General features: G+C 32.2%; 1 protein-coding gene across 1 annotated transcript in view; it reads left to right on the top strand.

Annotated features, from left to right (window-relative positions):
* Positions 1 to 5,473: 5,473 nt before the first annotated feature.
* Positions 5,474 to 13,474, top strand: part of NTS (neurotensin) — a 63,469-nt gene continuing 55,468 nt past the window's right edge. Inside the window, exons 1-2 of the mRNA XM_053719805.1 lie at positions 5,474 to 5,639; positions 8,413 to 8,474. Of these exons, the coding sequence (XP_053575780.1) occupies positions 5,570 to 5,639; positions 8,413 to 8,474 (132 nt within the window). The 5' untranslated portion in view covers positions 5,474 to 5,569. The remainder of the gene's footprint in view (positions 5,640 to 8,412; positions 8,475 to 13,474) is intronic.

Genomic DNA, 13,474 nt, shown 5'->3' with positions numbered 1-13,474 from the left:
TGTGAGGCGGCGACCGCATGAAGAGGATCCTCCACGCCTATCCTGCTCAGCGAACGCCGGGCCAGCTCTGCGGACAACTCTGCTCCGTGCCACCTTCACTCCGGATGACGATAGAAGATGTCCCCGCGCTGGATGAAGATGTTGCTGCCTGGAAGAAGACCTTCACCGCTAGACTTTAGGAACTGTAAGTACCTATTTCAGGGTTAGACTTAGGTTTTCTTTGAGTGGGTTTTTCTTTTAGATTAGGGATTCTTTAATTTTTTTAATGGGCAGCAAAAGAGCTGATTGCCCACTCGCATAAAGTAGTAACAAAAAATAAACTTAACTGCCCGCAAGAAATATTAACAAACACCTAACGCAAAATGTACCTTTAAACCACCAACCCCCACATCGCAAATTAATGATCAATGATCAATCAACCCCTAATTCGCAAATTAAAATATTAACCCTAAACCACCAAAACCCCACAACGCAAACAACATAATTACACTATTAACCCCTAAACTGCAAAAACCTCCACAACGCCAACTACCTAATTACAATATTAACCCCTAAACCGCCAACTCCCCACACAAGGCAAAAAAAGCTATCTAATCACTAAGCCCTCTAACCTAAAACCCCATAAATTAACTTCAATTATTTTATAAGATTTAAGATTAAATTAAAAAAAAAAAAAACGAATATTACAAAAATTAAAAAAATCTAACATTAATTACAAAAAAACAAACACTTAAATTACAAAAACAAAAAAATCTAAAATTACAGGAAAATATAAATGTTATTATCCAAAAAATTTTTAAACCTAAACTAATAACCCTATAAAAAAGCACCCCCAAAATAAAAAACCCTAATCTAACACTAAACTACCAATAGCCCTAAGTTAAACAGCTATTTTACCTAAAAAAAATTGCAAAGTCCGCCCTAACAGTTGAACCTCCACCCAATCAACCCCCCAAAACAAAAAAAAAAGTCTAAACATTTTTTTAAATCAGCCAATAGGGTTAGAGCTACTAAAATCCTATTGGCTGATTTTAACAGCCTATAGGATTTCAGTAGCTCTTATCCTATTGGCTGATTTTAAAATTTCAGCCAATATGAATGGAAGGTACCTAAATGGGGTACCTTGCATTGAATATTCAGTGTGAGGCGACGACCGCATGAAGAGGATCCTCCACGCCTATCCTGCTCAGCGAACGCCGGGCCAGCTCTGCGGACAACTCTGCTCCGTGCCACCTTCACTCCGGATGACGATAGAAGATGTCCCCGCGCTGGATGAAGATGTTGCTGCCTGGAAGAAGACCTTCACCGCTAGACTTTAGGAACTGTAAGTACCTATTTCAGGGTTAGACTTAGGTTTTCTTTGAGTGGGTTTTTCTTTTAGATTAGGGATTCTTTAATTTTTTTAATGGGCAGCAAAAGAGCTGATTGCCCACTCGCACAAAGTAGTAACAAAAAATAAACTTAACTGCCCGCAAGAAATATTAACAAACACCTAACGCAAAATGTACCTTTAAACCACCAACCCCCACATCGCAAATTAATGATCAATGATCAATCAACCCCTAATTCGCAAATTAAAATATTAACCCTAAACCACCAAAACCCCACAACACAAACGACATAATTACACTATTAACCCCTAAACTGCAAAAACCTCCACAACGCCAACTACCTAATTACAATATTAACCCCTAAACCGCCAACTCCCCACACAAGGCAAAAAAAGCTATCTAATCACTAAGCCCTCTAACCTAAAACCCCATAAATTAACTTCAATTATTTTATAAGATTTAAGATTAAATTAAAAAAAAAAAACGAATATTACAAAAATTAAAAAAATCTAACATTAATTACAAAAAAACAAACACTTAAATTACAAAAAACAAAAAAATCTAAAATTACAGGAAAATATAAATGTTATTATCCAAAAAATTTTTAAACCTAAACTAATACCCCTATAAAAAAGCACCCCCAAAATAAAAAACCCTAATCTAACACTAAACTACCAATAGCCCTAAGTTAAACAGCTATTTTACCTAAAAAAAATTGCAAAGTCCGCCCTAACAGTTGAACCTCCACCCAATCAACCCCCCAAAATAAAAAAAAAAGTCTAAACATTTTTTTAAATCAGCCAATAGGGTTAGAGCTACTAAAATCCTATTGGCTGATTTTAACAGCCTATAGGATTTCAGTAGCTCTTATCCTATTGGCTGATTTTAAAATTTCAGCCAATATGAATGCAAGGTACCTAAATGGGGTACCTTGCATTGAATATTCAGTGTGAGGCGGCGACCGCATGAAGAGGATCCTCCACGCCGATCCTGCTCAGCGAACGCCGGGCCAGCTCTGCGGACAACTCTGCTCCATGCCACCTTCACTCCGGATGACGATAGAAGATGTCCCCGCGCTGGAGGAAGATGTTGCTGCCTGGAAGAAGACCTTCACCGCTAGACTTTAGGAACTGTGAGCACCTATTTCAGGGTTAGACTTAGGTTTTCTTTGAGTGGGTTTTTCTTTTAGATTAGGGATTCTTTAATTTTTTTAATGGGCAGCAAAAGAGCTGATTGCCCTTTTAATGGCAATGCCCATACAAATGCCCCATTAGGGGCAATGGGTAACTTAGGTTTTTTAGACATATATTTATACATACTTATCAATCTTTCGAAATGTACATGTATGTTTCTCAATGGTAAAGCCTTTTGCCTGCCTTTTTTTTTCTCACACCTAAGATCTTCTATTGTTAAGCCTTTATGGGCTCTATGTACTAAGCAGCAAAAGCTGCTCTGGAGCTCTTGTGGGGCAGGTTTCCATATGCAAGCCTGCTTCTCACAATGTAAAAAGCAGCGGCCATTAGACAACTGCTTCTTACACTACTTTAAACGCTCGCTTGATAATGTAATAATACATAAGGGCAGCGGATCTTGTTTGTTCGCTGCCTGTACGTAGCAAAGGTTAGCGGACAACTTCTCGAGTTGAGAAGCTTGTCTGCTTGACCATGACCTTTAGTACATGGGGGCCTATAACTTTTGTGTGCAATATTTTTTGGAATAATTTTTATTAGATGGTGTTATTATGAGGGTAAGCATACTTTGTAATGTATTTTTGTGCTTTGTGCAACTTTTTAATTTTAGCAAAACAGTTAACCAGAGCTCTGAAGTCTCGCTAATCATTCTATTGTAAATAGTGATTGCGTTCACGTGATCACATTTAGTTTCAACTCCTAATATGAGCAGTAAGCCTGATGAGCGCAAACCCTCATGATATACCCCTTATCAATTGGCCGCAAACGTTTGTGCTCCATTCATAATCTAGCCCTAAAACAGTTGTTTTATGAAACTGATCTCTAAAAGTCTGTATCATATAACAAATGCTCGGTCAAACATATAATTATATAACAGCTATTTATAATGTATATTATATACTTTAGGAACAAAAGAAAAATGTATTACCATATAACATGCTTTTCAGGTTTTTACATTCTATCACAAACATGATATAAAAACAGAATGTCAAACAATGTATTGATAACATTACAATAAAAAGAAATCTACTGATCTAAAACATTAATATTTGGGTCTTTTGAAGCCCCAAATCAATAGCAACTGATTTATAAGATCCTGATTTAGTTAAACTTAATGATCTATGATAACATTTTAACTGTTTGGGAATTTGAAATCACAGAGCATCATTGATTTACGTTCACAGCTAGATGCACAAAAATGGTCCAATGTAATTACCCTTGTGCGTCATTTTCTCTGTATGATGATGCACTCAAATATTCTGTACCCCCATCACATTCTGTATCACTCACTCTAGAAGACCTACAACTATAGCCTGCACCTCTATATATCTTCTTTTTTTAGTAAACGTGATTTTATTTTTTAGAATCTTATGTTAATGGGAGGTGAATTGCTTTATTCTTTCTCACACATTTCCTATTCTATCTTGACATTTTTCTAATCAGAAGAATACAGTTATACATTGTTAAACAGTTCAGTGTCTTGTGTAAAGAAATTATTCATATATATATATATATATATATATATATATATATATATATATATATATATATATATATATATATATATATATATATTAGTAAAATTTGTGTGAAAAAAAAACATAAAATGATATGATGGTATTATATGGTTATCACAGGTAATCTGTAATAAAAAAATATTTTAGGGAGTTTACATTTTGATTTGTTATAGATTAACTGGTAATACTGCTTGTGAGGATTTTTGCAAGTCTGCAAAATATGTTTTATTCTACTCTACTCTTTTCCCATTTAGTAACTATGTAGGATTTGCAATATGGCATCTATTTATAATATGAATCCTGATAAGGGAAAATAAATACCATATAATAATTTTATCTCATGTTAATATGTATTTAAATGGTACATATATGTTTGCATATATATTACATATTTTGAATCACTATTCTTACCTGGACTGGAGTGTAAATAAGTTTTCCAATTTACTTTTTTCATCAGATTTCCTTAGTTCTATTGGTATTCTTTGTTGAAAGCTTAACCTAGTTATTCTCATATGTTCATTTCTAAGACCTTAAAGGCCCCCTTTAATCTCAGCGCATGTTGACAGTTTTTCACAGTTAGACACTGCTAGTTCATGTGTGTAATCTAGATAACATTGTGCTCATTCTTGTGGAGTTATCACTGATTGGCTAAAATGCATGTCTGTCAAAAAAACTGTGATACAGGGGCAGTCTGCAGAGGCTTAGATACAAGGTAACCACAGAGCTAAAAAGTGTATTAATATAACAGTGATGGTTATGTAAAACTGTGGAATGGGTAATAAAGGGATTTTCTAGCTTTTAAACAATAAAAATTCTGGAGAAGATTATCTTTTCAACTAGCTATAGTTGCCTGCTACCTCAATATAATGTTTGATAACACTGCAGAATATAACTTATATATCAGATGAACAAGATATAGTTCCCTGCAACCTTAATAAATGTTTTAAAACGTTGATGCAGAATACAACTTTTGTACCTCAGTGATCTAGCTGATGATGTACTTTTGTCAAATAACAGTTACATTATATGGTCATTCTCACATTTATAAAAGCTGCATTTATAACCTGTGATAAGCAAATGCACATATAAGTTCACATATACATTTTTGTATAGAAAAAGATTAGCACAATATGCAATTATAGTTTCCTTCTTTCCAATAAGTACCTTTTTCTTAGGACACATATTATAAACCACCTTAAAGAGGAGAGAGCTGTGAGACAGGCAGGGGAGGGGATAAACTGAACACAAGTTAATGATGGAGAGGGATACAGGATATGCTAGGGACACAGATTCTGATACCAAAGAGGGGATTCTTAGGGGGAGGGGATGGAGAATTTACAATAACACTTCCTCGTCAACTCATGACATCATCTCATTGCTTATATACTTAGGGAATGATCCACAGCTCCTCTTATGTCTCAGATGCACAGAAAAGTCTAACCAGCAGAGAAGAAATCAACCATACTATCACTTTTCAGTTGTGTGTCTTTTTTTAAATATTGATGGACTTTTTTTTCTGAAATATCTGGAAATGACAGGGCTACGAATTCAGTTAGTTTGCTTGGTACTGCTGGCTTTTACCACTTGTGGGATGTGTACAGGTAAAGTACAATTCCTTTCCCAAAAATATATATATTTGTATGAGTAATTTTTTAGCCTATTTTTTTTATTATTTCTATAAATTGTTACTTTTCTATATATTTTAAGTTGTTTTAAACACAAAATCAACAGCTCGGTATTATGATTTACCAATGATAGTTATACTTTGTCTTGCAAATGTAACATTTCTTTAAATTAATTATTCCTGCATTTTTTAACTGGGTATAACATGTTAAAATGTACAGCAGAAAATAACTTTATAAACTCAGTGAAATTGATTTATTGAAATATGAAGTTGGTGTAATTAAACTTAAAGAAATAAAAACTGCATATACGATCTTGCACCCACAGACTATATTATAAACTATTTGGCTTATGCCTACTGAAGATTCATTTATGCAAATTATATTAATAAAGAAATGCACTTCCTAGAAAAGGGTAAAGCAAGCAGGTGTAAGAAATATAAGTATATTACTATTGTTTAAAAAGAGTAAAAAAGTTACTTATATTTTTACCTTGTTTTACTATTCTGCAACATCTAGAAAAAAATCATGTTTTGTGCAATATTTAACTAAAAAGAAGACACTGGTGTCAGGGCACATCAGTGTGTCACAGAACCTGGGGTGCATTATAAACATGTAAGGTTTAATATCTGTCTAACTGCCTGTCTGTCTATCTATCCTTTCAATTGATCAATTATATCTATCTATCTATCATCTATCTATCGATCTGTCTGTCTGTCTATCTATCTATTTATCTATTTATCTATCTATCTATCTATCTATCTATCTATCTATCTATCTATCTATCTATCTATCTTCTATCTATCTATCATCTATCTATCATCTATCTATCTATCTATCTATCTATCTATCTATCTATCTATCTATCTATCCCTTCAATTGATCAATTATATCTATCTATCTATCTATCTATCTATCTGTTTGTCTGTCTGTCTGTCTGTCTGTCTGCCTGTCTGTCTGTCTGTCTGTCTGTCTGTCTCTCCATCTATCTTATCTATGTATCTATTATCTATCTATCTATATATCCATCCTTACAACTGACCAATTTTATCTATCTACCTATCTATCTATATATCTAACTAACTATTATCTATCTATCTATCTATCTATATTTATCTATCTATCTATCTATCTACTTATTCTAGATATCTATCTATCCATCTCACTTTGTATATCTATCTATCTATCTATCTATCTATCTATCTATCTATCTATCTATCTATCTATTTTTATCCATGTATTTGTCTATATATATCTATCTATCTATCTATCTATCTATCTATCTATCTATCTATCTGTATATCTCTTTTATGAATTATTTTGGTTTAATATGTTTCTGTCTGTTTATATATAAACTATCCTTTTAATTGATCAATTATATCTATCTACCTATCTATCTATCTATCTATCTATCTATCTATCTGTCTATCTATCCATCTATCTTATCTATTTATCTATCATCTATCTATCAATCCATCCTTACAACTGAACAATTTTATCTATCTACCTATCTATCTATATATCTATCTAACTATTATCTATCTATCATCTATCTATCTATCTATCCATCTCACTTTGTATATCTATCTGTCTGTCTGTCTATCTATTTGTATCTATCTAAATGTCTATCTATCTATCTATCTATCTATCTATCTATATCTCTTGTATGCATTATTTTGGTTTAATATTTTTCTGTCTGTCTGTCTATCTATCTATCATCTATTTGTATATATCATCTATTTTTACCTATCTATCAATCTGTCTATCTATCTATCTATCTATCTATCTATCATCTATCTATCTATCTATTTATTTATCTCTTATGCATTATTTTGGTTTAATATCTAGCTGTCTATCTGCCTGTCTGTCTGTCTGTCTATCTAATCTATATCTATCTATCTATCTATCTATCTATCTATCTATCTATCATCTATCTATCATCTATCTAATCTATCAATTCTATCTCTCTATCTATCTACATTTCAGTGATGTAGTATATATAAACTTGGACTAATCCCATACACAATCACTGTACCTGTTTACATTTAATATATCTTTAAATGTTATGTTTTTAATATTTATGCCACTAGAACAGGAAAACCACAGAATATAAAATTAATATTTTTTATTTTTTTATTCAGCACTAAAGATATATTTTTTAAGCACTAAGGCTATTAATCAATTTCATTTACACGTTAAATTTATCAAACATACTGTATTTGTTATTTTACGGAATAGGTCTATGAAAGGAAATTATACTTTTACATATGTTTTATAAGGGAACACACAGCAGTTTAACATCCTCTGGATTGCTGTAGTATAGATTGTTATAGTTCATATAATATACTATATACAGCACTGTGCAATTTGCTTCAGAATCGTTAACAAAAATAGATATAAATAATAATTTAAAAAAATATTAATTTTAACTCTTTTAAACTATCTATATACAATAGTTACCCTACTAATTTACTTTCAGATTTGACTTGAGAGCTTTCATATATGATGGTGGTTTAGTTATGACACAGTCATTTTTACTTTAAATTAGAATGATTATATTATTGTGTTTTAACATTTTTATGCAATAATTACTTGCACTGGAAAAAAATGTTCCATATACAGGATAAAATAATGAAAAAAATATATTTGAAAAATTCTGATACCTATTTAAGTAGATTTTTATGTTGAGGGATTTATTATCTTGATATTGTTAACTAATATGTGGTCTTGTAATCATTTTTTCTTCTAACAGATTCAGAAGAGGAAATAAAAGCTTTAGAAGCAGACATGTTCAATAACATATACTCTTCAAAGGTGTGTATTAAAAACAATAAAGTCAAACATCAATAGCTAATTTTGTTTAGTTGAAATCATATTTATTTTTATAAATTGTGTCTATTAATACTGTGTAGCTCTATAGGTAATGAAAAACAATATGTTTGTTCATTAGTTATTACAACTTTGTAAATCTCTTGTTAAGAATTACTTGAACAGCACAGCAACGGAAGCCAAAATGAATTGTGGTTAGATATACATATACAGAGACACAACCAAAGAAAAGACATACAGGCACACATACACTTAAGTACATACAAACACACACACCCATACACACATACACACTTACATATATATATACACACACATACGCAGGCATACATGCTGACACACACATACATACATGCAATGCACACACACATACTGCTTACCACACTTTAATCACAATATTTTTATTTTTTTATTTATTGTCAAGATAATGTCAGTCTAATTAATTTGCCAAATATATCTAGGATATTTGTTGAAGCTTAATTACATCATGAATCGTCTTTGAGTACATACTTAATAGTCACCATATCTTACAAAGCCCACATTTGATTGATAAGTTAATCATTTCATAGTGCTTTGCTTATTTCATTCAATTTTACTGTGATTTTTTTCTTATTTTATTTAGTTTAATAACATATCTCTACATTAAGATCTAGATGTATTCAATAATTTCTTTGGGATTTTGAGAAAAAACAAGGAGATCTTGCCTTCTGTTCCTATGTTCTTTGCTCTACAAACATTCAAACATTACAGAGGGCTTGGCATTCAATAAGATATTTCTGACTTTTTGACAAACCTTTGTGTTGTCATTAATAATAATATTCATAATAATAATATTAAAAAAGATCAACATTGTTAAAATATCTGTCATTACTTATATTTCCAGGTTGCACAGACAAAGTTTTATATAAGATCACATTAGTTATTTCAACTGCTGATCTATATTTATTAAGTATTCATTTCAAAATAATTATGCACGTTTGTACATTTGCAAAATATAAGTGTTAATTCACATTTATTAAAAATTAAATTATCTAAGTTTAATATGTCAACATATTAGACTGGCAATGCTTAAATTATTTTAGAAGATAAATCAATAAGATGAATTATGTTTAGCTTGATTGACAGAGAATTAACAACTGCTATATCATATCATGTTTTACTAAATTAAATTTATATTTAATGTCATAATTTACATTAGAATATTACATGTATGAGTCTGTAGAAAACAGCTGAAAACGTGCCTTTCATTTCATTATGTATGTTTTCTTTGTTGTCAATTTGAATGTGTATTACAATTTCAAATATCACTTGTTAAGTACATAAAAATGATTTCCTGCTTAAATTTAATAACCTTAAATGTAATTGGTATATATAGAAAATAAGATTATACACAAAATAATGCATCAAAGATAGATAGATAGATAGATAGATAGATAGATAGATAGATAGATAGATAGATATAATGATTCTAAGATTGAATTTCAGCACATTTAGTATTTGTAATTATTCAGCTTTATGGCAAATTACTGCATTCATAAACATGCTCATATCAAACTAAGTAAGAGTTTAGCATATCTCTGTTATGGGTAAAATAAAAAAATCAAATAGAAGATAAAATGTATTTCCTTGTAAATTAAAAAGGTTGGGAAACTTGCAGTTATCAGGCTCATGGTAATGGACAATGATATACTTGTAATATAGTATTGTGATTGTAAGAGCCTGTAGTGTCATCAGTATTCAGATAAACATGACTTTGTTTTTTACCTTAATCATAGATATATAATAATATTTCATTTTTAACAGTGTAAATTACTTTTATTGTAATTGTATATCACCTTTAACAAATGGCAACATATATAGCTTTCAAGGCTGGCACTAATCCAGCTTTTATGGATTCCAACAGTTTTAGCATTTCAACAAGGATAGCGTGAATATGGTAACATGGATAGAATAAGCATAACATAGCAAAAAAAACGGAACCCCTGCACTGAGGAATTAGCAATTTCAATAGCAGTGAGGACAACTAGCAGGTATATGACAGTGATTGGGCAAGCATACTTCAAATCTATGTGAAGACTTCTTTAGCCCCTTAAGGACTGGGCATTTCAGACTAAAACTTCCCCAAAAGACCAGAGCATTTTAGCTTTTTTGCCATCACTCCATTTACACAAAAATGGAGCTTTGTTAATTTTTATTTACCTTTCAAAACTATATATTTATTTTAGTAGACAACCCAAAGTATTGATCTAGGCCCATTTTGGTAATTTTCATGCCACCATTGAAACACCAAATGCATTCAAAAAAAAAAAAAAAGCAATCATGGCACAAATGGTTGTAAACGCTTCTCTGGGATCCCCTTTGTTCAGGAATAGTAGACATTTATGGCTTTGCCACTGCTTTTTGGTAATTAGAAGGTTGCTAACTGCAGCTATGCACAACTCTTTTATTATTCCCAGCAGTGAAGGGGTTAATTGGGTAGCTTGTAAGGTTAATTTTAGCTGTAGCATTGAGATTACCCTACCATCTGACACTTCCCACCCCCTGATCCCTACTTGATCCCTCTCAAACAGCTCTCTACCCTCCCCCACCCCACCCCCCACTGGTCAGTCTGCCAGTGAGCAGTTTTAGACGTTTTTAAAAAAAAAAAAAATTAATATTTTTTTTTATATAATTACTTTCTTCTTTAAATAATTACCCCCTTACCTTCCCATCTCCCTGATCTCTCCCATAAAGCTCTCAACCCCTCACCTCTAACTAATTTCCCGCCATCTTAGGTACTGGCAGCTCTCTGCCAGTACCCAGTTTTCTTTATTTTTTTCTATTAATAAAAAAAATATATCTGTAGTGTAGCTGGACCCCTCAATCATTTACCCCACCTCTCCCTCCACGATTGTTTTCCCTAACCTCCCTTCCCCCTCTCCACTCTAGGACCCCCACCTCTATTCCCCCTCCCTGTCGCTCTTAGCATTTATTTTTTTCCACAGTGTGTATTTATGTATTTACAGACATATATACACATATAAACACAAATAAATATGTACACACAAATAGACATATATGTAAATGCATTGGAGTCCTTTGCAGTCAAGTAGCTGAAAACATGTAAAATCATATTTATGCAATAATTATACTTAATAAAGTGTTTAACTGTGTATATACTGTAAATGTTTCACATTGTTCTTTACATAGGGGAATATGTTATATGTATTTTTAAATAGATATTCCAATATATATATATTTGTATATATTTATACCTATAGATAAACATCTATTTATATTATAGGTATAGGGGATATATATTTTACAAAACTATCATCAGATATATATAGAAATATTTATGTATAAATAAATAGAACATATTCTTCTATGTGAAGAACATTGGAATGGGAAATATTCATATTTTCATGTGGGGTTAGCACATTTGAGGAAATGCAATTGAGTTTGCTCGCAAGTAGGGTCTTAGTTTTTTTTTCCACTTTCGCCTCCATTGAAGTCTATAGGGGAATGGAAGTTAAGAAAATTGAGATGGGATAAAAAAAGAAGAAATCTAGATGAAAGGAAGATAAAGTGATCAGTTGCATTTTGGGTCTTTTGCATGGAGGAGCAAGGGAAAGAATAGACCTTAAGTAAAGACTGAAAATGATAATGGTCTGAATAAGAATTTTAGGACTGCAATGATTATGTTTCTTAAGAAAATGTAAACTGTGGAATTTGCTATTTTTATTAAAAGTAAAAAATAATTGAGAGGTCTAGACTCACAAACAGCCTGGTTTTACTATATGGATAATGTTATCATAGAAAAACAAGTATCAGGGCCATGTTTTGAAAGATATAAAAAAATGTGGCTTTATACATGAGAAGTGTAAGGTATGAGCAGTAGCTATAGTTCACTGCACTGCACAAGTCAGTATTACAAAATTATATATATATATTTTCAGCATAGCGATTATATTTATAGTTCGAGTATCCCTAGATGTAAGTTTTAGAAATAAAAGAGAAGTGGCACAGCCATGGTTCTTGGGGTTCCCACATGGACAAAAGAGACTCTTGGCCCAATGATCTAAAGCTCCCTGTTATTTTCTAAGAAATCTCACCAGTACTAAGAAGTCTCTGTCACAATTCTATAAAGACAGTTTTTACCTTAAGAACAGTGTGTCTTGCAAAGAGATTTTCCCCACTTTTAAATATGTGAAGGTGATACATACACTGTAATAAAATATAAAATTGCAGATTAAGGAGCCGATTTATTAAGCTCCTTATGTAACTTGATGCCCCTTGTTTCCTTGTCCATCTGCTCTGAAGCCGGGGACAGAAATCAACCCAATCAAATACGATCGGGTTGATTGACACCCCCTGCTAGCGATTGGCCGCGAATCTGCAGGGGGCGGCGTTGCACTAGCAGTTCACAAGAACTGCTGGTGCAATGATAAAAGCTGACAGTGTATGCTGTCGGCATTTATCGATGTGCAGCGGACATGATATGCTACATCGTATCATGTCCACTCGCACATTAATAAATATACCCCTAAAAATCATATAAAATGAATAAATGAAATACAGGTACAAATCACAAAATTCGGAATTCCAAAATCCACTAACTAATTCTGAAATACAATTTTTTTAAATTAATATTTAAACATAAAAATAGAATTATCAAAAATTACTATTTTCCCCAACTGTATGTCACAATCTTCTCTGCCTTTGACTATATTTATTTAAAACAACAATGTATACAAAAGTATTAAAAATGATTTAAAACTACCTTTAGTTTATATGTATAGGCTGTATTATAACATGTAACTGTTGCCTAAATTGCCTAAGATATTGGGCTCCATGTATGAAGCAGCGTAAGCTGCTCCGGAGCCCTTGTGGGACCGGTTTCCACATGCGAGCCTGCTTCGCGCAATTCGACCGCTGTTTCTTACACTCTTCGCCACCTCGCTCAAATCTCAGTGATTGACAGTTCCTGCTCTTGCGCAATTGGT

This window comes from Bombina bombina, chromosome 6 (genome assembly GCF_027579735.1).
Source record: "Bombina bombina isolate aBomBom1 chromosome 6, aBomBom1.pri, whole genome shotgun sequence".
Classification (NCBI taxonomy): domain Eukaryota; kingdom Metazoa; phylum Chordata; class Amphibia; order Anura; family Bombinatoridae; genus Bombina; species Bombina bombina.
The sequence above is the reverse complement of the archived record's forward strand: the minus strand, read 5'-3'. Positions and strand labels throughout refer to the sequence as shown.